The 25,701-nt window shown below is 41.0% G+C and overlaps 1 protein-coding gene across 2 annotated transcripts in view; it reads left to right on the forward strand.

Moving 5' to 3' along the window:
• The window catches only part of sec24b (SEC24 homolog B, COPII coat complex component), a 37,692-nt gene extending 12,235 nt beyond the window's left edge, over positions 1 to 25,457 (forward strand). For both annotated transcript variants that reach the window (XM_079250336.1, XM_079250337.1), the window contains 20 exons: positions 1,173 to 1,256; positions 2,325 to 2,488; positions 2,780 to 2,967; positions 4,257 to 4,359; positions 9,704 to 9,830; positions 9,944 to 10,053; positions 10,202 to 10,314; positions 10,941 to 11,059; positions 11,685 to 11,740; positions 11,927 to 12,133; positions 12,700 to 12,823; positions 13,582 to 13,740; positions 13,833 to 14,006; positions 14,306 to 14,416; positions 18,115 to 18,290; positions 19,070 to 19,207; positions 19,312 to 19,416; positions 21,734 to 21,826; positions 22,294 to 22,397; positions 24,487 to 25,457. In XM_079250336.1, the coding sequence (XP_079106462.1) occupies positions 1,173 to 1,256; positions 2,325 to 2,488; positions 2,780 to 2,967; positions 4,257 to 4,359; positions 9,704 to 9,830; positions 9,944 to 10,053; positions 10,202 to 10,314; positions 10,941 to 11,059; positions 11,685 to 11,740; positions 11,927 to 12,133; positions 12,700 to 12,823; positions 13,582 to 13,740; positions 13,833 to 14,006; positions 14,306 to 14,416; positions 18,115 to 18,290; positions 19,070 to 19,207; positions 19,312 to 19,416; positions 21,734 to 21,826; positions 22,294 to 22,397; positions 24,487 to 24,601 (2,570 nt within the window). In that variant the 3' untranslated portion in view covers positions 24,602 to 25,457. The remainder of the gene's footprint in view (positions 1 to 1,172; positions 1,257 to 2,324; positions 2,489 to 2,779; positions 2,968 to 4,256; positions 4,360 to 9,703; positions 9,831 to 9,943; positions 10,054 to 10,201; positions 10,315 to 10,940; positions 11,060 to 11,684; positions 11,741 to 11,926; positions 12,134 to 12,699; positions 12,824 to 13,581; positions 13,741 to 13,832; positions 14,007 to 14,305; positions 14,417 to 18,114; positions 18,291 to 19,069; positions 19,208 to 19,311; positions 19,417 to 21,733; positions 21,827 to 22,293; positions 22,398 to 24,486) is intronic.
• Positions 25,458 to 25,701: the final 244 nt, after the last annotated feature.

The raw sequence follows: 25,701 nt of genomic DNA on the forward strand, positions 1-25,701 counted from the left end.
AGATTGTAAGAGAAGAATATTTACTGCAAAGGTTTCTACCTACAGTACTTGAGAAAATGTCCAAAGTAGACCATCTGATGCACACACAGCCAACATTATTGCACTTATTTCCATCCTGATTCACTTGATTTAGTATGAGACTCTAGCAACAGTCAGCTGCGGTGGTTTAAAAAAAAAATCCTCAATGTGTTGAAAAACACTGTGTGACCTCTTTATGTGTTAATGTTTCTGATTAACCATCAAATTTCCCAGTATGAAAAGAACAGATCTCATCCAACGACGGGTTTGTTCATCATGTAAATAAATTGGCTCTCCTCCCCAGGCGGTTGTTGACAAGAGAGGAATCAGTGACTCTGCATTACATTTTGGGCTAAACCAGCTTAGCCTGAAACGTTTCGAACTCGCTGCAGCATCGGAGCTCTGCTTACACTCTGATTTACCAGCTTTAGTGACAAAATAATGTCATAAGAGGCTTTACTGTGAAAATTCTTCCTCTAAATACATGTTTCATCTTAAAGATAGTTTTTTTTAAAAAAAAACAGAGTAAAAGAGAACCGGAAAATGAGGAAAATTGGTTTGAGTTCTTATATGTCCTGATATGTTTACATTGTATCGTCTTTGTAATATTTTTCCTTTTGTTTTGTTTAGTTTCTCCATATTTTTCTTCCTTGTCATCCATCTTTGCTGTAGACCAAGGCAGCATAGCACACTCACAGGTTCTGGATTGAAGTGCATGCTTTCATGTTTTCTTTCAGTCAGCCGCTCGGCCTCCTCTCTCCTCTCCTTTCTGAGAAGCCCGAGGGAGTTAAAGCTCAACACATTTCATGGCCAAACAAAAACTTACACTTTGTTCTCTTTTAATGTTTTGTCTTTTTTCCCATTTCCCCTCTGTACTCTCATTTTTATCTCTGCCCTCCTTCCTTTTGAATTAGATTCACAGCTTCTGCCCTTCATTATATTGTACCATGTCTTCATTGCTTTCCAGTGTTTTGTCTTTTTTCTCTATACTTTGATGTCTTTATGTTGCCTTTTTATTGTATTATTCCTTCTGGTTTCTGTTTCACCGTATTGATCTCATGCTTCATTCTGACTTGCCTCTTAGGCAGCTCCTTGCTCTTGATTTAATTTTGTAATCCTCAATGTGTTTCACTCTTCTTCTTTGCTTTTGTCAGGCGGTGATACCTCCTCTTCCACGACTGGCAGCGCCTCTCCAGTTCCCAACAACTATGATTCCCTGGAAGGCGGCAGCTATCCAGGTACAGATCCTCTTCACATGGTGACACCACATGCAACGTGGGATGGCAGCATAAAGTGTCTGTTGCACATAATACTTGCATCTGTCACCTCAGTTGGGTTCCATCGTATGGAACTAGATAATGGCCAGCTTATCAATGCTTTTTACATCAGGTGAGAAATTCAGCAAGTCATTCTGGACTCTTACAACTGGGAGCCAGTGTCTGGTTAACATGGAGGCTTACTGTCTGCTTGCTTTAAGCAACAGATGGGTTCACGGTGTATTTCTCCATTGATTGTTGCTGTTTGTGTAAAAATTAACAACCTTGATGGTTAAGTGGACCGTGAATACATGAGGACCCCTTGTCGCACTCTGAGCACAAATTCAGTTTTAGTCAAAGTCCACATGAAAAAAGATCCAGCACAGTTTAAATGTATTTATAAAACATGTTTTAAAACAACATGAAGACAATGAATAGACTGTAAAAACATAATAAATAGGCAAAACATCCACAAGACACCGATAGAAATGATAACAACTCACATAGAAAAATGTTCATGTTGGGTTTAACAGCAGACAAAGTTGGGTCATTAAATAGGATTTAAAAGAAGACATCCCAATATTTAGAAGCAGTCAGTTCCATAACTGTAGTGGTGCAACTAGAAAAGTTTGACCCCCAACCTTCAACCTCATCTTTGGAATAACCAACAGCGGATCAGCTGGAGGTCTGAGAGGGAAGCCTGGCTGACCCGTGACTATAACTCAGATTAAGTGTGCTTGTCAGCCCAGTTAATGTTTGGGGTGGTTTTGATGTTTTCTTACCTTACCTTACAGTGTTGATGCTCTGGTGCGTCATGGATTGTGATTAATGAACAAATGAATGTTAAACTAATAAAGTATCTGTTCCAAGTCTTTCAAAATGTGTTAACTATGCAACATGTCAAAGAAAATCTCTGTTTGCTTTACTTGCACTTAAATCATTCATAAAACTTATGGGACACTGTAGGAGTGATGGTATGAGCTTGTTGGATAAGCAAAAGTCTATTTTCTACACGAATATCCCAAATAATAAATACTTTTTCTTGCTCAGATTCCATGCCACCTTCTGACGATATGACCAACCAGGCTCAGTCGTATGGTAGCTATGGTTACCAAAGCATGCAGGCAACCTATCAGCAGGGACCAGCCTCCCTCACGGACACCTCCCCCTCCCACAATCTGTACAACCAGTCTGCCTACCAGCAGTACTCTCAGGTGAGGCTGTAGTTGGAGCAGTGCGTGTTTTCTTTTCCTGGTTTCAGCACTGATCACAATGTAGGAAACTGCATACAGAAAGTATAGATGATGTAGTTTGGAGAAGATTGATCATATAAATGTTTTATGAACTTAAAAAAAAGAAAACTTTCTTGTTTCATCAAGATCGATCTCTTGCTTAAGAAAATTTCACATCCTCTGTTGTACTTGTTCAGTATTTGTGGAGTAAAATGCTGTTCCTACCTCTCTTTTTTTTTTTTTTTCTTTCTTTTTTTTTTTTTTTTTTCTCAGCCGCCTTTCCCCAGTCTTTCCCAGCTCTCTGCAGCCTTAGGGGGACTTAGCGGAGTGCCAGAGCTGGAGGTGGAGGCTCTGAGGCCAGTCAACCTGCTACAGGAGACGAATCTGCTTCCCCCAAGGCCCTTGGAGGCCCCTGAACCCAACCTCAGTCCTGATCTAAAGAAGGTCAACTGCAGTCCACAGTAAGTCAAGCGTGGGAAATTTGGACTGTCGAGACCAGTGTTGAGTAAGACAACAAACAGCCGCTGGCTATAGTATTACTTTTCCTCTACGACTTACTTTCTAAAGCCTGTTGCATACTCCACGAGAAGCAAGAACTGAGTTCTTGTTCTCGAGGCTGCAAGAACAAGAAAAAACGTCTTGTTCGGCAGGTCCATACATACTCCACGAGAAGCATGTCTGCAGCAGGGAGGGATCACTGCTGGGGGCAGATGTCTGCTTTATGTGCAATGAACCGGTTGTTACCTCCGCCGAGGAGGTTGTTTTCCCCGGCGTCTTTTTGCTTAAGATAACTTAAAAGGTTACGGAGGGATTTTATAAATATTTCAAGAGTTGTTGCAAATGTAAAAATGAAGAACTGATTAAACTCTGGTGGTGATCAGGATCACCGTTTGGATCCAGGAATGTTTTAAAAGGATTCTTAAACATTGTGCTTGGTGGAGGTTTCCGCTCTCAGAGTTTGTGGTTTCATATTTAACGAGCAGCTTCGTCCGCGGCAGGGCAGGTTGTGTACGCGGCTGGGTCCGAGTGTTTTATTGCCACATGTAAAAATGTTCGTACTTTCTCACCACCTCAATAAGCTGTTTTATCAAAACAATCCGTTTTGCCGGCAACAGCAAACACACGGAAGCAGCACCTCCGCTTCATGCTTTCTCTGTGTTAACGACGCCCACCTCCAATGTCCGACCAATCACACGGTACTTCCCGCACTCTCCGGGTACTCCGGCTTCCTCCCACCATCCAAAGACATGCATGTTAGGTTAACTGGTTACTCTAAATTATCCCCAGAAGTGAGTGTGGGCATGAATGGTTGTTTCTCTCTGTTGGTCCTGCGATGGACTGGCGGCCTGTCCAGTGTGTACCCTGCCTCTCGCCCAGTGATTGCCGGGATAGGCTTCAGCTTCCTGTGACTCTTAACTGGAATATGGTTAAGAAAATGAATGACTTCATTTTTATTCATCTCATATACTTCTCTCATCTTTTATCATTTCCTTTTATTTGACAGGGACAGAGCATATTAAATCAAGAGACATCTCTAAATAGCCAGATTTAGCCAAAAGGCTCATTTTCATCTGTTGTCCGTGGCCAGATCTTACAGAGGCTCCCTAGAATAAAATAGAGAGGAAAATAACAAAGATGAAGACTATAAATCCATCCTATAAAAGATCTAAATATATGTATTTGGATGTGGATTGTGTGAATGTGTTTTCTGATTTTATCATTTTTGTCCTCATTTTCTTCTTTTAATCAGGACGTTCAGGTGTACCCTGACCAGCATTCCTCAGACACAGGCTTTACTCAACAAGGCCCGACTCCCCCTGGGTCTCCTCCTCCACCCCTTCAGAGACCTGCAGGTAGTATCTGATCACAGAGAGATGTGCGTGTCCGAGCATAATCCTCAACATTTTAAGTTCCTTTATTTTTGCCACAGGTTTTGATGTCACTGTTATAAATTAGCTCATGATATTTAGAAATTATTGATCAAGGTGTTTGGAGTTAATTGTCATACATTCAGTCTTACCTTTGCTGTCTTGCCTCCAAAGCTTCAATTACTGGTTTAAAAATCACATTTACTGAAAAACTCAGTGTCTTATATAAGCAACTTCCTGTCTGGATCCCTGTTATCTGTGCAGTTTCATGAATTTGATAGGACGAAGACAGGAATCAGTCATTCTGTGTTGTTTCACTCTTTACTGTTGATTGGTGAGATTTGCATATTCTACTTGATTTCATGATGAAATGAAGCGATTCATCATGAAAATTGACAAATCCAGAATTTCAAGATGTACCAGACTTACAGAAAGTATATATACATTTCCATATTTGTGCACATATGATGTTTATGCACAGATCCACCTGTTTGCTGGGTTTTTCTTTACTTATTAGTGACTTTTAGATAAAGTGATGCCCCAAAATAAACTCTTGACTGCAGAGGAAGTGATGGAGACGACCTTAAAGACAGTGAGACAAAGCTGTGTCCCCCGACGCTCCTCATCAGATGACAAGGACCTAACACGGTGCCAAAACGTACTAAACTGTCCTGAACTGTCAGTAGCTTATCTGTCTCTAAAACCTGCATAACTTTGCTCAGTTTCACTTCAGAATCATGAATATTTGTTCAGATAATCTCCACCTTGACTCATAATCCTTGAGTTTTTTTTTGTCGACTGCAGCAGATGCAAAAGATAAAATTCTTCATTTCTTCCTGTTTCGTTGGAAAAAGGAGGTGGAGATGCCTCCACCTCGGATGAAATTCCACAAGTGTTACTTTTATTTGGAGTTCTAGTTTGCACATACTTTAATCTATTATTGTTGGAGATGCCATTTTTGTTCATAAAGACTCAAAAAGACTCTTTTGAGGCTTAAGAGGTAAAAAAAAAGGACTACTCTATTCTTCCTAATTAAAATAAACCATAATCAGCCCCTGGGCCACGGAGGACGCAGTGACATTTTAAGGCTTGGTCATCTGTCAACACTTGTGACACGACAGAGCAAGTCATGTGGACAGATCACGGCTGCAGTGGCAGCAGCAGGAGAATGATGAGGTGCAGGAAAGATAGATGAGCATATTTATAGAGCTGCTTGGTAAGGGGGTGTCAGAGGGCATGGACTGATAGAGAGCAGGGACAGACGGAGGATAAGACATGAAAAGTAATGTAGGCAGTTGTCAACAACCAAATGGTTATAAAGCTCCGTCACATGATGGAAAGATCCTGTTTGATTAATCTTTTCTTGTTTTGAGAGTATTTATCCTGAGAGGATGACACGTTGCCACAGGAAAAAAAAACATCTGATGAATTTAATAAGTGTAAAACCACATGATAATTCTGTTCCTCAACACAATGATACATGTGAGAAACAAAGTTTCAGTTATCTGGTGAAAAAAGCTTGATGGTAAAATATTTTATATTTCATATAGTAAAACGCCGTTTGACTGAGCTTATTTTACGCACTCATGCAGTGAGAAACGCTGTTAGACTATTTGCTCACATCCTCGTGTTGGTGAAACTCACCTCATCCTTTCTTGTGAACAACTGATTGTCAAAAAAATAGATTTGGAAGTTATTTCAACATTTCTTTCAGCCAGTTTTAGATTTGTTTTGATGTTTGCCATGATTTGTTTAAAGTCTGCAGCATGTGCTTGTAACCACTTATGAGTCATTCACCTCCCAGTCAACACAGTATGTCAGTTTGTAAGTGTTTAGTAATTCCCAACGCCCACATAGTATACCTTAGAGTACAATTATTAAGTACTGATGAGAATGAACCATGAGGGATATGTTTTTTTTGTTCATATGATTAATCTCTACTTCCTGTCACTATATTAAAAGTGCCATTTAATCATAGATGTGTCAGATTTCAGAAATCTGTGCAGTAATCATCTTAGATCTCACTCATACCTTCCTCTGCCAGGTAGCAGAACATCTGCATTTAGTCTGGTATTATGTCAAATTTTAAATTAAAAACAAACAGAAGCAGTGAATGTGTGAAACGTGTTCTGTCATGTAGATGTGTCATGGCTGGTTGGCTGTGGACAGCAAACCTGTTCTTCAGCATCAACACAGTGGTGCAAATTTAACCACCAGGATCTGATTCCAGTTTACTGAATAGCTGTAAATACCACGCATCCAAGTCCGCAATTTCCAGTTTTACCAGTCTGACTTTGGATGCTAATATACAAATATATTTTTTTAAATAAGCTCATCAATAACTTTGATCAATGTTTGATCAAGTAAAACGACAAGCAGATTGTTGCTGTGTTTACTTTGTGCTGAACAAATTAGAAATCTTTTATATTTGTTCAGATGTGTCTTTTACTGTAAGTCTTCAAAATGGAAAATAAGAAATGTATTCTCCACTGTTGTTACTGAAAGGAAACTCCCCATGGAGCCTGTTCAGCCAGCTACAGCTCAGCAGAACAAAGTCCTAGAAAGAGTTAAAAAAATAAACAAAAATTAAAACCGCAAGCGGTGATATAGGCCCTCGCACCATGGCGCCGCTCGGCATAATGCCACCGCCTCCCCTGGCAACATCCTTCCCATGCCTCTCTCAACCTAAAGTGCAGCCAGACTGCACTTCAGGCCATTTAGGCCTTATGAAGGGTCACTTCCTGTCACCAAGGGGCGGGGCTAACTTATCATCTAATTATTGACATGCAGAAATGTAAAGGATATGACTGGCATCATCTGTAGCAAATTTGGTGCAGGTTGGTTGTTTTTTGTGGGAGTTATGTCAGTTTTCCTTTTAATTGCATCACAGCTGCTTTGCTGCCCCGCCTCTCCTAAACGATATCCCCTATTAAAAGAAATAGCACAACTTTTAATCACACATGCCTCTTGAGCATCCTGACTCATTTGGGTTAAAGTTGGACAAAATTCTTAGAAGGAACTTCTCAAAATGCATGGCAAAGAAAATGACAGAAATTGCCCCAAAAATGACACCTTTTTTCAAAATGGCCGACTTCCTGTTTGATTTAGCCCATATGTCCAAGAGACTTTTTTCAAGGTACTGGAAGGTTCTACAACTGTGCCGAATCATATCAATGTCAGTCAATGCAGTGGGCGGGGCTGATTGATTGAAATATTGTAGGGGGCGCTATGGAGCCGTTTACGATTTTCTCCACTATATTGTAATTTTACTCTATTAAGGACATAACTGTCATGACTCATGACAAGTATGGTGAAGATCAACAATTTCATGGCTTTGTTACAGGTACTTCCTGGTTCATGATATCAGACACTTGTTGTTGCCAAGGGGTGGGGCTAGTTCAGAGTCATATTATTGCATTGTAGATTTTGTTCATCATGGGACTGGCATCAAATGTGTCTATTCCTGTGCTGATATGTTGTTTTATGTGGGAGTTTTAGCAATAAGTCTTTGTTAATGAGACATCAAACTTTGAGGGCCCGCCCATCCTAAACTAAATCTTCTATTAGAAGAAATAACACAACTTTAAATCACACATGCCTCCTGAGCATCCTGTGCAAGTTGGGTGTCAGTTGGACAATATCCCTAGGAGGAGTTGTTTAAAATGCATGGCAAAGAAATGACCCCAAAAATGGCACCTTTTTCAAAATGGCCGACTTCCTGTTGAATTTAGCCCATATGTCCAAGAGACTTTTTTGAAGGTACTGGCAGGTTCTCCAACTGTGCTGAATTTTATCCATGTCGGTCCATGTAGTGGGCGGGGCTGATTGATTGAAATTTTGTAGGGGGCGCTATGGAGACATGCTCCATTTATTCCATAATGTTTCAATGGGGCTTAGTTCAGGGCCTTACTGTCATCAGTCATGGCAAGTTTGGTGGCGGTCCAAGGTTCCATGGCTTGGTCACAGGTACTTCCTGTTTCATGGCGTTGGACCGCCATTCGCCATGTCCCGTTTAGCGTAGCGACTTGAGGTTTTTATTGTGGCATCATGAAAGGGTTTGACATGTTTTGGAGGAGTCTCAAGTGTTTGGGATCATTTGCTTAGAAGCATGACCCTCAAACGTGGAAAAAAACACTTCCTGTTGTAAGTGGGCGGGGCTTAGGTCTACACCAGCAATGGTCACATTAATCTGTTCAGGACTGATCCCTTATTAATCCCTATAAGTTTTAGGGTGATCAGATCAAAATTGACAATTTTATAGTGATTTATGATGTCACGCCGCCGCATGGAACTTCGCCATGGCGTCACGGGCACGCCGTGCAGCGTAGAGCAACGTCCTTTACCAGATCTCTTCACCAACATGTTTTGTGATGCCTGAGTGAATTTGGGCCATGTGGTGTCCACCAAGCCAGAGTTATGGGTGTGTGAGCAAAAAACACTTTTGACCTCCAGGGGGCGTGGCTATTTCATAATCAAAATATTGACATATAGAACTCTGTAGGAGGGGACTGCCATCATATCTAGCAAATTTGGTGCAGAAATGTTGCTTTATGTGGGAGTTATATCCGTTTAATTTTTCATGGCGAGACATCAAACTTTGAGGCCCCGCCCCTTGTAAACTAAGTCTCCTATTAGAAGAAATAACACAACATTTAATCACACATGCCTCCTGAACATCCTGAGCAATTTGTGGCTCAGTGGGATAAAAGCTCTAGGACGAGTTCGTTAAAATGCGAGGTGCTAAAACGCCAAAATATTGACTTTGACCTAAAATGGCCGCCTTCCTGTCGACATTTCACCATGACATTAAGAGGATTTTTTGTTCGCCCTTGCATGTAGATCATGTGTATGAATTTTCATAAAGCCTAACGACATGCAGTGGCGGGGCACCTAAAATAGGTGGCGCTCTCATTCAGTTTCGCCCAAACATTCTGGAGCACCTCAAAATATCAAATTTTTCGTATTTCCTTGGGGGGGTACGCAAAATTTGGTGAATTTTCGAGCATGTTCAGGCCTCCAAAAAAGCACGCGAAGTGTCCGAATAAAAATAATAAACACTGCAAATACAATAGGCCTTCGCACCACCAAGGTGCTCGGGCCTAAAAACATGCCAAAGGGCAGCAGATAGTCATTCAACCACATTCCCCCTGACTGGAAAACAAAGCCCCCCTCAGTCCTCTGCTGAAGCACAAATAAAGGAACGCTTGTAAAGGTTGGGAATGAGCAAAAGCAGGTTTGAGGCCAAAACCTGGAAAGGAGCCAGAAATATGAAATGTTGAGCTTCTATGATGTAGTGTGTTTAAGTTCATATGTCCCCATCTCTCTGCAGCAGCTACCAGTGATCACGTCCAACACAATAGTGCGCTGTCGCTCCTGTCGAACCTACATCAACCCGTTTGTTACCTTCCTGGACCAACGCAGGTGGAAATGCAACCTCTGCTACCGGGTCAACGATGGTATGAGATCATGTTTTGGGTTTTTTTCAGGCTTTGGGCACTTCTAAGTGTTCCTTGTGTTGTTTATTCTTGTGGGGGGTTTTTTTCGGGTTTTTTTTGGCCATTTTGTTTAGTACCAGATGAGTTCATGTACAACCCAGTGACAAGATCTTACGGTGAACCACACAAGAGGCCAGAGGTCCAAAACTCCACCGTAGAGTTCATCGCATCCTCAGACTACATGGTAAAATGTCTCATTTCCATATAACACGCACCGTGCTGCTTTGTCCACTAGGTGGAAGTCTTGTCTTATTGTTCCAACCTGAACTGGTCTCGGTGTGGAAGCAGATGGAGCTCACTTTTACTTTCCTCCGTCTGTCTCATGTGTCCAGCTGCGACCTCCACAGCCAGCGGTCTATCTCTTTGTGCTCGATGTGTCTCACAATGCCGTGGAAGCAGGATACCTGAAGTACTTCTGTGAATTACTTCTAGAGAACCTGGATAAGTGAGTTCTGGTCATCAAGCCCAACAGAATAAAACAAATTAGCTGCTTTTAGGGATGCACCAATACCAATATCAGTACCAAGCTTGTGTACTCGTACTTGGTATTAATAAAAGTGTACCAATAAGACAACCGATACCTGATACCACACTGGTCAAGCTAGCGCAGATGGGTTTGATGACATGCTTCGGACATGTTTTAAAAGAAATAAAAGCCTTGAATGTTAAAATGTGACATTTTTTGTTAAACTAAAAGCTAGATCCTTGTTTCAAAACCACACATTTATAGTTGTATTTAGGTAAATGTGCCAAATCAAAATAAAACTTGTTGAAATTCTTAGATCTGTAATGTTATTATATTTGTATTACTGAGGTAACTTAAAAAAGGATGGGTAATTTATTACAACCTAATGAAATCTTACACAGTTATAACAGCAATAATTACCATAGTCACAATAATGTTCACATAAACAGATTTGGTATCGGCAGATATTTAGATTTCAGATATCGGTAGTGGATTGGTGCTTCCCGAGCAGCTTTAGAATTTTTTTTTTTTTTTTTTTCCAGTTATGTTGTTTCTTGGGGTTTTCCAACCAAATCAGTGTTGACGGAGGGCGTTGTGTGTTTCAGGATGCCCGGAGATACACGCACCAGAGTGGGTTTCCTCACCTTTGATAGCACCATCCACTTCTACAATCTCCAGGACGGACTGTCCCAGCCACAGATGCTGGTGGTGTCGGACATTGATGGTATGTGGCGAGGACCCCACTGCATCCTGTCAGATACTTTCTTTCTCTGCTTTGGAAGGTTTCTAACTGCTAGAAAAGATTGATAAATTTATTAATAGCAAGATGGTTGCTGGTGGTTAGCAGTGTCACAAGGAGGTTCCTCTGAACTGGGGCCTTTCTCTGTGGACTTTGCATACTACTCCTGTGGATGTGTGGGTTTTCTCCAGGTACTCTGATATCTACAGTCCAAAAACATGTTGGATTAACTGGTTTTTCTAAATTGGCCCTTTATGTGAATGCGAGTGTAGATGTTTAGTCGTCTCGTTAGTCGCTGTGTTGGTCCTGTGATGGACTAAATAGCTAAATAGACTTCCCTTCCAAAAAGTCACTTCTGCCCCATAAGTCCTTACATCTGCAACAATCAACACATTCAGACTTTTTCTTTTCAAACATGAAAATGATACAAGTTTATGTGGAAAAACAGGAAAATCATTAAACTGTAAGAAATAAAGTATTGAAAGCTTTTAGTCGACTAATTTTGGACATTTATTTGGACATTTAATTACCAGAAAAGAAGGTGTGATGTTTAATATATCATTGATGAGAAAATGGTTGCCTTTAATGTCCCTTTTATGTTTTTTTGCAGACGTTTTTATCCCATCTCATGACAGCTTGATGGTGAACTTAAAGGAGAGCAAAGAGGTAGTTCTTTCTGAATTTCTCTCTGAAATCCACACCTTTTGCCTCCTCTGTTTCTCTTATTGTTTTTGTCCTCACAACACCCAAAAATAATTGCAAACTCAGTCTCTCAGTGAACTAAATAAAAGCTAATGCAGCAGGATAAATGTAAAGCTTTCTGATTTTAATCTTTCATTTTCCATCCTTCAGCTGGTGAAAGACCTGCTGACGTCGCTCCCAGGCATGTTCAGCCAGAGCAGAGAGACCCACAGCGCCCTCGGTCCTGCTTTACAGGCTGCCTTTAAGCTCATGTCGCCCACCGGGGGGCGCGTCACTGTGTTTCAGACCCAGCTGCCGACGTTGGGTGCTGGGAAGCTGCAGTCCAGGGAAGACCCCAACCAGCGCTCGAGCACCAAGGTTCATATTTTGAGCCTTCTCATCGTAAAGTTTTAGTGTCTGCTCTTATTTCTTTTTGGCATTGTAACAAATTTAGCATCAAATGATGGTTCAGTCAAATTCTGTCAACTTTCAATGTGGTTTATGGAGTTTAAACCAAACCATACGGCAGACGAAATACAACCAGAGAGCCTGTACGATGCAGATTTATATCCACCGGCATTTTCAACCACTGTGTAATATTTACGTCACTAATCCGGTTCTGTTATTACCTTTCACAACATGGGACATGTGTGCAGGTTTGTGCTTTTGGTTTCTATAACCCAGAGCTGTGATTTACTGATGTCCATCATCTCATTTCTTTTATCAAACCATATTGCCAAGAGGTCAAAGCAAGTCTTTTCAAAAATCACCAGTAAAAGAAACTTAAAACAGATGTGGTTCTTTGTCAGGCTGCTTGTTTTTTTCTTTTTAAGATTTCAGAGGCTTTAAACATAAAATTCAACCTCCCTGCTGTAATAAACACACACATCCTCAACATTGTGATTTACAGAGTTTAGAGTAATCTGTAGTGTGGTGTCTTTCAGGGGGTGCAGCATCTCGGTCCTGCTACAGACTTCTATAAGAAACTTGCACTGGACTGCTCAGGACAGCAGATTGGAGTGGATCTTTTCCTGCTCAGCTCCCAGTATGTCGACCTCTCCTCGCTGGGTGAGAACAGATCATCTTCTCTCACCATGACTGTTCAGTGGTTTTTCACACAGTCACACTGAATCTTAGAGATGCCTTCTGGCTTCTTCATTCACACAGTGAAGGCTGTAGATTTTAGGTCCCAAACCAAAAAGCATTGAAAGGTCATTCCAGGAAATGCTTTTGGCCCAGTCTCTACAGCGGTACTCTGATTCTTCAGCTCATGATGTTTGTTCTGGAAGACTGAATTGGGGTGAATTTTATTTCCAGCTAAGGTGTCCAACATTTCCTCTGCTGAAACCATATTTCTAATGCAAATATACAAACCTATCCAATCACTTTTTTCCCCTTTATTTTCATTTTGCTGTAAAGCTCTGTCCAGCATCAGATGGCTCAGATATCAGCTCTTCTCCTGCACAAATGAAGCCAATCTATGTCATAAATTCTGGAGAAATTCTCGCCAGCAGTATCATTCTTTCCTCCAGTGACGTCTTTCGTTTTGTTTGTTGTTTTCATTTTTCTTAAATTCTTCTCAGAGATTTGAAACTCAACACCAATTCTTCAGTCTGTTTAATAAATTTCATTCAGTCATTCGCATGCTGTTTTAATCTTTTTTTATCTTTATTATTCTGTTTGATCCTCTGAAATTGAAAGGAGGGATGAAGTAGATTATCGCCTTCCTTTTTTTTTTTTTTAAGATACTGAAGGCATGAGCTGTTGCCATCCTTTAATAATTGTTTGAATTGTTAGTTAACAAAGCTCTTTCTCTTTTGTCTTAGCTTGCATCTCCAAGTACTCAGCAGGCAGCGTCTTTTACTACCCCTCCCTTCATCACATCCACAACCCGGCCCAGCTGGAGAAGTTCCAGAGGGATCTGGAGCGCTACCTCACCAGAAAGATTGGCTTTGAGGCGGTCATGAGAATACGATGCACTAAAGGTGGCCGCATTGAACATGGCTGACTCTGTCATTGCAGGTATTTCCAGCATTCCCAGGCTGCTGTGTTACAGAGCCTCTTCCTCTGCTTCCAGGTTTATCCATCCATACATTCCACGGTAACTTCTTTGTGCGCTCCACCGACCTGCTGTCCCTTGCTAACGTGAACCCAGACTCTGCCTTTGCTGTCCAGATGTCAATCGAAGACTCCCTAGCGGACTCGTCTCTGGCCTGTTTCCAGGCTGCTCTGTTGTACACATCCAGTAAAGGTAAACACACAAACAAGATAAACTCTTCTGCTGTATTTAAAAACTACTTGAAAGCAAAATAATCTAAACTCACACAGCTACTACAGCCAGCTGAAGAGAACTTGGGTTGTTTTTTTTTCTTTGAGTTTATCATTTTACAAATGAACCAGTGGACAGAAATACTGACATCACTGTTTATTAAAACCTGCTTTACAGCACAGGAATGAATTATCAGTAAATGCATTTGTTTTCTGTGATTTTCTCCCAGATCTTAGAGCAGAATTATGGATGTTACATATTTTATTTATCCATCCCTGTAGGAAAGAGGCGTATCAGAGTCCACACCTTATGTCTGCCAGTTGTCAATCAACTGAGTGATGTGTATGCTGGAGCGGATGTCCAAGCCATCACATGTCTGCTAGCCAACATGGGTGAGTCCTTATTATAGATCAGTGGTCTGCAACTGCTGGTCCACGGGCCAAAAGTGACCCGCCAACAATATCTGGCCCACCAGATTCTACTGATATAAAATGATTACAAGAGTTATTTGTCATTGTGCAGACACGTTGCTGATCACAGCACTGCATTAAAAGAACAGCGTTAAAGAATGGTCGACCTAGAGAAATCGAGGAAGTAAGATGTGAGAAACTTCCTGTTTAGTGATGAATGTTTGCTTAAAGCTTTATAATTAAATATCACACAGCTCTTCTTGTTCCAGCAGAGTCCCGTGTCTGCTTCATTTCTGCTGGGTAAAGTGAAGGGAGTTTACCCCAAAGCTAGCTCAGCCTACCAAACTCAGTCTGGAGGCAGAAAGTTTTACTACTGTTTCTGTCAGAGTTTTCAGATAGAGCAGGCAACAGAGCAGAGCAGTACGGATACAAACCATCAAAGAAATTTTGCACTTCAGGACCAAATATACCACAGATGGAAAGACGAGGAAAATAACTTGTTTTGTTGGGGCTGAATCATCATGTAGGTGTTTTGTCCACCTGGTTTCTTGCACACAGCCAGGTGTAAGGTTCAACTCTGACATCTCCCTGACCCACTTCAAGGGCTGCTCAATTATGGTAAAAATAATAATCACGATTATTTTACTGAAACTGAGATCATAATTATTTCACACAGTTATCCATTATCTTTAACTACATGAATTTATTTAACATTAAACTGTGGCTTTTAAACAATGTCTTTAGGATGCCACAAATTTTAGAAAACAAACTAATAACACAAAGCTTTGTCTTGACAAACAAAGTGCAAATACTTAAGTAAACGGAATAGATAAATATGTACTATGTTGTTGTGAAATTTTACAACCTACTGCAATTATTCTACATTGACCTGCAGCCGGAGCCGACTGAGAGACTGGCCGCCTCTGAGTGCTTTAGGACGGGGAGGGGCTCTCGCTGCTCTTTTGTGACAGTAACTGCAGAACAATATGTGCCTTCTAGTCAGTCTCCAACAACTCCAGTAAAAGTTGCTAGAATTGATGCTAGTCACTTTTAACAAAAAAAGTCGCCAGATTTAGCGAGAAACAAAGTTTGCAACAATGGCTGAGTGAAACCAAAGCGGCTGTGGGAGGAGTTTACAGCACAGCGCTGCAATGCCAGTGGCGCTCGATTGGCAACTGAAGACGGCACCAGAGTAAACTACCAAGAGAAAAATAATCACACCCTTTTATTTTTATGATCGTTGAAAACCCAGATCGTAATTAAGATTAAAACCTGATTAATCACCCAGCCCTACCCACTTCCTCATCTACTGCTGTTTAATAAAGGACAACAGAACACACAATTTAAAAGATAAAAACACACAGAGTAGAAAAATAACATGTTTCCATGTGGATATAATGATAAATTATATAATATACATATATATGCAAATGTATTAATGCAAAGAAAAAAAAACAGGCTTTAGCTGTGAAGAGTTTATGTTAGCCCACCAATCGGTTGTTCAGAAGACTTTGGACTCGTGCCCATAGACCGTCTGTGAAAGATGGACAGCCTCCGGCGGTTAAAAGTGAAGCCTATGCGGAAGTGCATAAAACTACAGTTCCCCCTTCATCCACTAGGGGCTGCAAAACAGGGGAAATCCCCATAGACTCCCATGTTAAAAAGGCCAACTTCACAGCAGAAATAAACATGTTTACAGCCTGGTTCAAAAATCCATTTTCAGTTCATAGGTCTGGTTTAATTTCATGACAACTGTGGGGGGAGTGGTTTTTTTGGGGTTTTTTTTTTAACTCGCCCGTTTAAAATTAATTTAATCTCGAAGTTCGGCATATTTAGGGGCGTGTCTTTTTGATTGACGGGTACCTGATCTTCTGCTTCAAGTAAGAATAACGTAGAACAACTATGGTTTTTAGCCAGTTAACAACGTGACTTAGCGTTAGCCGACTTACGTCCGTCAGCTGGTTAGCTTCTGTTATCTCCGGGTTTGCTCTTAGCTACAGAAAGCTTGGAGTTTGCTCTCTTGTCAATCATCCACCATGACGCTCACAGCGCCCTTCTCAGCTATACCTCTTTGCCCATATTTGTATTTTCCGGGCGAGACGATGCGCATGCCGCTGCCAAGATGGCGATGGTAGGAACCGCCCACCAAGCTTCAATTCAGCTCTTCAGAAACCTATGGGTGACGTCACGGAGGCTATGTCCATCTTTTTATATACAGTCAATGCTCATGCCTCATGCCATGCCAGTTGCTGACTCCTGCTGTTAGTGCTCTGATTTGATCCATTTTATCTACAGCGTATTTATATTTTATTATATTTGGGAAACCTAAAGACTGCAAGACCCTTAAACCGGGGCTGGAGTTGTCTTCTGCCTGGCACACAGTGAGCCAAAGGAAATAGCCGTCTCATATAAAAGATGACCAACTTGATGCATCATGGGGATATCTGCGATCATGGATAAAAATGTCTGTTAAAGAGAGATTCAACTTCTTCTGCAGCCACAGTCTTGTGACCAGAGTTAAGCAGAACGGAATTACTGACTGTCAAAAATGTATTACGATCATCCTGCAGCCCGCATGACTGCTGCTACAACTTATGATCAATGCAACACTGGGCTTGTTGTGTGGAAACCAAACCAACCTGAACGGTGTAGAGAGAAGCTAAACAGGCTCAAGGTAATTTGTAAAACTCAGTATAACCAGGTTTGGTTGTTGCAGCAGAAATCCTGTGAGCGATGTGAGATCCTGTTTATAGCATGACCAAGCCAAGACAGACGCAACTTGTAGCAAACCGGTAAACTCACTTATACCATAGATAAGTCCTTTTTCAGTCTGTGCTGATTATAAAACCTTTGTGCTTTGCACACACAGCCTGGTGATCAGCTGATCAGATGCCTGGCGTACAGTGTGGCCTGCTGTGAACTTGTACAGCACAGTGTTTCATTGCTTTTGATTGTCTTGATGGACGACAGGTGAAAGGACATGTCAGCATTGGGCGTGCAGGGTTAGTTATGTGACTGCAGTTGCTGCAGGGCTGAGCCATATTGCACGGCACTCCTTGGAATTAAACTTTAATTCCCCTTCATTTAAACACAACCTTTGAGTTTTTTTTAAATTGCTGCAACTTCCTGTTTTATGTTATGAATAAAGAGGCTCAACAGTATTATCCTGTTAAATATAGTAAGTAGGGCTGTGACGATATGCTTTTGTCCCGATTTGATTCAATCCCGATTTTTTGGGTCCCGATTCAGTTTAAATTGCGATTCTCACAATTCTTTGATTTTCCTGATTATTGTAGATTAAAAACAAAAAAAAATGTGTAAAGCTTTTTTTCCTCATCTTTTTTCTTGATTTCAATGAGGAAAAAACAACACAATAGCCAGACCATCATTCTGCTGCTGTAATGCCCAAGAAGACAAGTAAAAATATCAATAAAAACAATAAAAATGACTAAAATTTCATAATGGATTATTTTTGTTTATTTAAAAAAAATATATATATATATATATATTTTTTTTTTTTTAAATATGGATTTTAAAATTGTGAAGCAAAAAAAATCCTGATTTTTCGATTCAATTTTCCCACCCCTAATACTAAGTCTAAATCACACCAAACTCAGAATTCTTGACAGAGATAAATGTAGATCACATCCTCTTCCTTCTCCTGTATTTTTGTATTCCAGCCATTGACCGATCAATATCATCCTGTCTGTCGGATGCCCGGGACGCCCTGGTGAATGCTGTGGTGGACTTTGTTAGCGCCTACAAGAGCAACGTGTCGAACCTGCAGCAGTCTGGACTAGTCGTCCCTGCAGCCATGCGGCTCTTCCCCCTCTACATCCTCGCTCTGCTCAAACAGGTGCGGTTGCTCAACTAACATAAAGAGCTACAAATACACATCATTTTGGGTAATTATGGGTCAGAACATATAGTCAGAACCCCAAAAGGAATGGAAAAATAAAATGTCTGTAAATGTGTCATGTTGTACAAATACCCAGTAAAATAGCTGTTATTTATAAACAGGCCTTTTTTGTAGATATTTAATCCCAGTTAAAGCGGAAAATCTTGAATTGACTCTTTCTGTGCAGCATCTTAAAACATTAAGTTCATTTACACGTTAAGTCTCCTGAAAGCGCCTCTTATCCTCTACACACAGTTTGACATAATTAATTCCCCATAAAAGAGCATGTACCGCAACTGAATGCCTAAATGTGATCTAATTCTAGCTCCAACATGAAGTTCTGACCTTAAGACCAAACAGGTTTCCATGAGTCAGCGTGATGTCATTTGTAAATCCTTGTTTCTATTTAAAACAAAAAAATGTATTCAATGGGAACAGCTACAGACTTGTTTAAAGACTACATTCATCCACCCAGGATGTGTACATTCATTCATCAAGGGTGTGTCTACATTCACTCACACACACCCTATTCTGAGACTAAATATCTCAGTTGGTCTTGGCCGTAGTGAGCAAACCTCAAGTTCGTAGCTTCTAATGGCGTTTTCTTTCTGGCTGATGAAGGCTTGAAATGTTACTCAAACCTTTTGGATGACTCCTTCATGGCGTCATCTTATATCAAATACTGAAAGTGACTTGTTAAAATGCATGAGGGAATCATTGTTGATAATTGCTTGCAGAAAGCGTTGCGGACGGGCACCAGCACGCGGCTGGATGAGCGTGTCTTCGCCATGTGCGAGTTTAAGACACAGCCGCTGCAGCAGCTGATGCGAATGGTTCATCCTGACCTGTACAGGCTGGACAACATGTCAGACCAGGTGGGATGCTTTCCGAATCACGCTGCGTGAAAACTTGGAGGTTTAATGTGTCAGATCCGGAAGTGTCAGATTTAATCCTGTGTGTCATTTTGTCTTACCTGCAGGGGGCGCTCCACCTGAACGACACCGTAGTTCCTCAGCCTCAACTGCTCCACCTATCTGCTGAGAGGCTGAGCAGAGATGGAGCTTACCTCATGGACTGTGGCAACGTAAGTAAACCTTTCAGTGCTTTTTAAACTAAAAGCAGTCAGTTTTTTGCCAGTGTGAGGATCTGAGGGCTGGTTTTAATGATCCACTTTCTTGGTCTTCGTGAGAGTTCTGGACTACCTGCAGATGGACTTTATAGGCAGATCATTGAGGACAACATTACAGTTGTCTAGTCTGCTAAAATAAGTGTGAATGGCTTTTATAGATCCATGAATAGAGAAACACAGAAAAACTGAATATTATCGTCATAATTGGATGTTGGATGTAAATGAACATAAATCTGCTGTGTTGTGATGCTGCCGAAGAAAATACAAGACTTTGGTTAAAAAAAAAAAAACCCCAAAAAAAACAATGGACATATTTCTGGTTCCGAAAAGCACCAGAACACAAAAAGGAGCCTTAGAATCATCTCTTCTTCTAAAATATAATAAATTTACTTGGTCTGTAGTTAATTCAAAAGCGATGGATATGTTTTGCAATTATTTAATACCATTAAAGATTATTAGCAGGTTTGAAACATAAAAAAAAATTAAAATAAACAAAAAAAAAACCATTCTGGTATTTAAACTTCAGTCGATGGACAACCAATGCAAAGTTGCAATTTGGCTAATTATGGTACATTTACCTTCTGATGTTCACTTTCCTCTTTAAGTGAACCTACAAATAAATACTTACAAAATTAGTTTAATTACCTAAACACTTTGGATATAAAATAAACATGTACATCAATAATGAAATAACTTTAATGAACCCAAAATAAGCTTTTGTCCGAGATTAAACTTAAACCAACAACAAGCTTATAGTGTGTCAAGTAAAATAAGTTTAATTCATTTCAATTTTATTTCTTCTCCAAGTGGGCGGCTGCTAAATATCCATAATTATACACTGGTTTATTTGTTTTTAAATGCCTGAACGGTCTGGCCCCTCGCTACCTGTCAGACCTGCTGGTGAGGTATTCCCCTACACGCTCTCTGAGGTCCACAGATCAACTTCTGCTTGTGGTTCCTAAGACGAAGCGTAAACTGAGAGGTGACCGAGCTTTTTCTGTTATTGGTCCCAAGTTGTGGAATAAGCTGCCCCTGTACATTAGACAGGCTGAATCGCTTCTTGTTTTTAAGTCTTGTCTGAAGACTCATTTTTTCTCTTTGGCGTTTGACTAATTTAAAGGGTTGTTTTACTATTAACAATGTGCTGATGCCCCATTATGATGTAAATATGTATGTTTTATTGTTTCTTCTGTACAGCACTTTGGTCAACTTTGTTGTTTTTAACGGTGCTTTATAAATAAACTGGATTGGATTGGATTGGTCTGGGTCAATACTAGATTCTGATTGACTGCAGGGTGTCCGATTAAAAGTGTTAAGGACGCCTATAAAAATAAAAAATAAAAAAAATCCAGTCAAATAGTTTGATTTTTTAAAATTATTGCATGGGCTCAAATGCTACTTGGTGACCATGGCAACCACGTTGACTCTCAGACGCCAGGCTGGAGACACACCAGATCATGTGTGTGACGGTGCATCGCTGTGAAAGCAGCGGCTTATCTGTCTCCACCTGTAGAGGAGAAAAGAGAATGTTGTCATCTCGCAGCGTCCCAACAAGCAGCAGTCAGGACCGACGGACGTTAAATCTCCGTTCTTTATATGGACATGCTGGTATCTCTATCAAATCTCACGATCAACGGGAACGTTGCTTTTAATTTTAAATATCTATCAGTCTTCCTGACTGCACTTACTTTCTTACTGGCTTGATACAGACCGAAAGGTGGATCATATTTCTAAAAACGATTAAGGAAACAACTTGTAGACTTTGATTTTCTGAAACAGAATTTCACATCGTCCTCTGGACACGCCTCAGTGGTAAGAGGTGCACTTGAAATAAAATGATGCTTTGTATCATGTAGCATAACGTTGAGCAGTCGTCTCACTTCCCTCCACTGATTAGGCCTGATATAACAGCTGCATCTGACCGGGCTGCAGGTTCTCTGACCAGAGCCGGTTACCTTGGCAACGTGTCATTAGAGATATATTCTGTAGTCCAATCAACTGCTTCTTGTGTAAAACTTACGGTTATCTGGTAAAGAAAAAAAAAAAACATTAACTTATTAATAATTGATGACTTTCTTTCATCAGTGACCATGGCGTAAGCTGGACATGTCCTTCGCGGTGTCCCTTATCAGAAATGAGTGGACTCCTCTTTCTGTGTCGTCCATTCATTCCTGATCATGAACACCTTGTAACATATTTCAAACCAATTTTTTTTTCCTGAGTTGTTCATTGTTGTTTAGTCATCAAGTCAATGTGTTTTGTCTCTTTTCAGGTGTTTTATCTGTGGATTGGCAAGTGCTGCAATGAAATGTTCATCCGAGATGTTCTGGGATGCCCCACTTACACGTCAATACCTCCCAACATGGTCAGTGAGATGAACCCATTAGCACGCCATTCAGATGCAGAAAATGACTCAGGAAATGCAACCATTTGCTTTTTACATGAATGCTGCAATCCGTTGTTGCACGTTTCCCTGAAAATGACTCAGATTTGCTGATTTATGAAGGAGAAATGCTTTTCTGTTTGCCTTTTTTAAAAAACAGCTAATGCAGCAAAACAGACATGCTGCTGTAGCTTTCTATGCTTTATTTTTTTGCAGCCACCTATAAACATTGTCGTCAACACACTGGATGTAATGGTAACATCCAGACAAGCTGCAAACATCAGCACTTGTTTATGCTGCGTACTTTATTTCTTTAACAAGGAGTCAGTGATTCGTAGAACTTCCACGCTGCCAGAGGGACGTTCTGTAGACCGCGCCGTGCAGCCCGGATAACGGTGTGACACACAGACGTGAGAACAGTGTTTCTGATGTTTTGGTTTCCCTCCCAGAACCACATCCCTGAGCTGGAGACTACTCTGTCGGAGAGGGTGAGGGCGTTTCTCGACTGGCTGCAGGACAACCGAGCATTCAGCTCCACCATTCACATTGTCAAGTAAGCACATCTGGATTCACGTCAGACTCTCACCAACACTGGGACCTGTGGGGGAACATCTTCTCACATCTGCATGTCTACTGTAACAAAGCCAGATGTGTACAGAAGGTGTTGGATGGAGTTTTTCCAGAAGTGCCCTCAGATTAACGTGACATCAAAATCTGTTTCACTTCATCTCTCGCCAACGGCTGTAACTGCAGGAAGGGAGGTTTGAGCAACTGCATCCTTTCTGTGTCTGAAGCAACACTGAAGTGATGCAACTGCCAGATCAGTGCTTGTTCAGCTTTAGAGCCATCTTCTTCTTTTATTTGCACGTCTTTGTGCCAGTCAATATCTGTACCAGCAGCACATGGATGTCATCTGAACCCCTCTTCAGTGTTTTCTGAATTTTTGTAGAGAATCGCAGTTAAAGAAAGCTGCTTGTCGCCTCATTCTTAATAAGCCCTGTCCAACCAAGTTAGTTTTTGTTTTGTTTTTGTTTTTGTTTTTTATTTTTTTATTTTATTTTATTTTATGTCCATCTTCACTGGTCCTAAACATGAGTTTGCAGTAAGTCTTATAAAGCCTCCATTTAGCCGCCTTAACCTGTAGAAACCTTGTGATAACAGACATGACCTCTCTTGTTCGGGCTAAAATCACCTGAACTGGAGGTTTAATGCAGGGATCTTCTATCTTGGTCTTCTCAGGCTGGTGTCCTGCAGGATTTCCAAATGTCCCCGTTGCAACACACCTGATTGAAATCTGTGTGTATTTAGCAGAACTTGTCTGAGTAAGGTGTGTTCCAGCAGGGACACCTGGAAAACCTGCAGGACACTGGGATTATAAGGATCCCTGCTTTAGAACATGTGTTTGATTAAAACATCCTAAGTACTTTTGGGTATTTTGTGAAACAGAGTTGAACTTTTGACCTGATGATCACACGAGAGGAAACCACAGCAAATGTGTCGTCTGTCGTCTGGCTGTGTGCCAGCTGAGAAACATCTAACCGCAGTTTGTGTGAACCAGACAACAAATTTTAGATATTTTATTTTTGACAAAACGAAGAACAGCTTCTGTTACAGGTCCTTAAATATCAAAATCTTTCCATTTAAAAAAAAAAAAAAACAACCCTGTTTTATTGTGAACTGAACTAAAAAACATGTTTAAGTCTTAATGAGTCTATCAGTCCTGTTTGCTAGTTTGTGTTGCGATCACGTGTCTGAAAACAGCTGCTTTCGTCAGGTCTGCACAGAAACAGGGTGTGGACAGTTTCATGCTGAAGGTCTGAGGTCGACAGAAGTCTATTTCCAGTGTAAACACAGTAAGCAGCACTCAGTGATTGACAGCGGTGGTGAAGGCATTGTTCAGTTTCCTCCTGTTTGTGGCACAACATTGTTGCTCATCCACATGTTTATACCAGCGATGTCGACTAATGCCAGGAAGGATGAACCCAGCGGTAACTGGATGGATGTTTGTGTGTTTAAGTAAAATGACAGCGAATGTTCGCAACAACATGACTTTTTCATGTTTTAATGCGCAAAAATAGGTCAGAGCAGGCAAATGGTTAAAATCAGTACATGTAATGCCAAAACGGATGAAGATATCCCCTTTAGTCCTGCAGCTCAGACTGCTGAAAGCTCACGTTGACTTCAGGATGTTGTAACACTGATACCAAACCCAGTGAGACCACAGCAGGGCTCTTTTAAAAGAATTTAATGAGAAGAAAAACGTGTTTCTGTATCTGACTGAAGTACAGTATCAGTGCTGCTGCAAAACAAGTGTGTTATCTCTTTGTTGAAGTGTTTTATTGTTTCTTTGTTTAAGAAAAGAAAAAATGAGCTCATATTGACTCTTAAAATCCTTCTGTCAAACTTTCAGTATCCAGTTTTGTGCTACACTGGTGCAGCCTGAGCTGACAAACGCCTACTGCTGCTGCAGTTACTTGACATGGGGCAGATTATTGCGCTGCAACACCAGTCAGTTTAGTGGGTGTCTTAAACTTTGTGTTTTATATTTAAACACAAAGAACATCTTTCTGTGCTGCAGACTCTTTTAAAATGAGCTTTTTGTTGTGCAAACCTTTTTTTTTAAATCTTTTTTCCTCCTGCAGAGACGACGCTTCGGCAAAGGCCACCTTGTTCCAGCACCTGCTGGAGGACCGGTCTGAATCTGCTTCATCCTACCATGAATTCTTGCAGCACCTTCAGCAGCAGATGTCCAAGTAGGCTCCCATCATGCTGAGAGAAGGTCTGGCCAAACACATTCCTGGATGCAGAGGGAGGACAGACTTTGGCCTCGTAGAGTGACTACTAGTGTTAGCCGGTGATGAACACTCGCCTCCCTCTGAGAGGCGTTTTAGTGAGGATGGTTTCCTCCCCTTCTTTCAGGCTGACTCGTAAAACACCACCATCGAAGCTTGTTGATCAGCTTGGCTGTCAGAGGGGGAGGAAGGGGTAGTTTTAGAAGACAAGAGAGTTTAAGAGTAAAATAAATGGTTGGATGAAGGATCAGGGGGGTGACAAGCTGAATCATGGGAAATGCTCCTGCAGAGGCTGCCTCTAAACCACTGTTGAACATGTTCAGTCTCGTACGATCCATCTCTCCTGAGAAGAGAAGAAGAGGGAAAGTCAAGCCAAGAAGATGCCACTTCAGCACGTTTCGTTCAGTTCGTCCTTGTGAGCCTAACATGTAGCTTGTGCTGTGTGAGGGTTTTAGCTCCCTTTTCTTTCATTAATCGATCCCATTTCTTTTGTTTTTATTTTCAACCTCATGTGAAGACACTGGAGAACCGGAGCAGGGACTCGGCATGCGCTTTAAAATACGAAACGCACGTTGCGGTTGTGTCGGGTGACAGACGACGGCCGTGAGGGAAACACGACGCGGTCGGACGTTTAAAACATCCGTCGGCTTCTTGTCCTCCGCTCCACTGAACAAACTTCTGACTTGTGGAGCTCCAACTCCACAGACATCCACCCAATCGGCAATCTTCTCTTCTTCTCTTGTTTTATTTTTGCAGGCACTGAGTGAAGTCATGATCCACTTTGTAACTACTGAAAAGAATCTTTTATGTGCGATAATTTATGAAGCAGCTTATTAAATAAAAACAAAAACAGAAAACTGCTTTGTTTCTTGTCATGTTGGGTTGATGGATCCTCTGAGTTCTTTTCTTAACCTCAATTCCCGATGATCCCAGTGTTCCCACATCCGCCCACAAACTGTTAGCGGTTTTATGTCTTTTCAGAAACTCCTGTTTTAACATGTTTACACCATCATTCATCACTCCCTTTACATAGTTCTTAAGCTTAATCAGTAATCAGCAAAGGTC

Source organism: Telmatherina bonti, assembly GCF_933228915.1.
Source record: "Telmatherina bonti genome assembly, chromosome: 12".
NCBI classification, from domain to species: Eukaryota; Metazoa; Chordata; class Actinopteri; order Atheriniformes; family Telmatherinidae; genus Telmatherina; species Telmatherina bonti.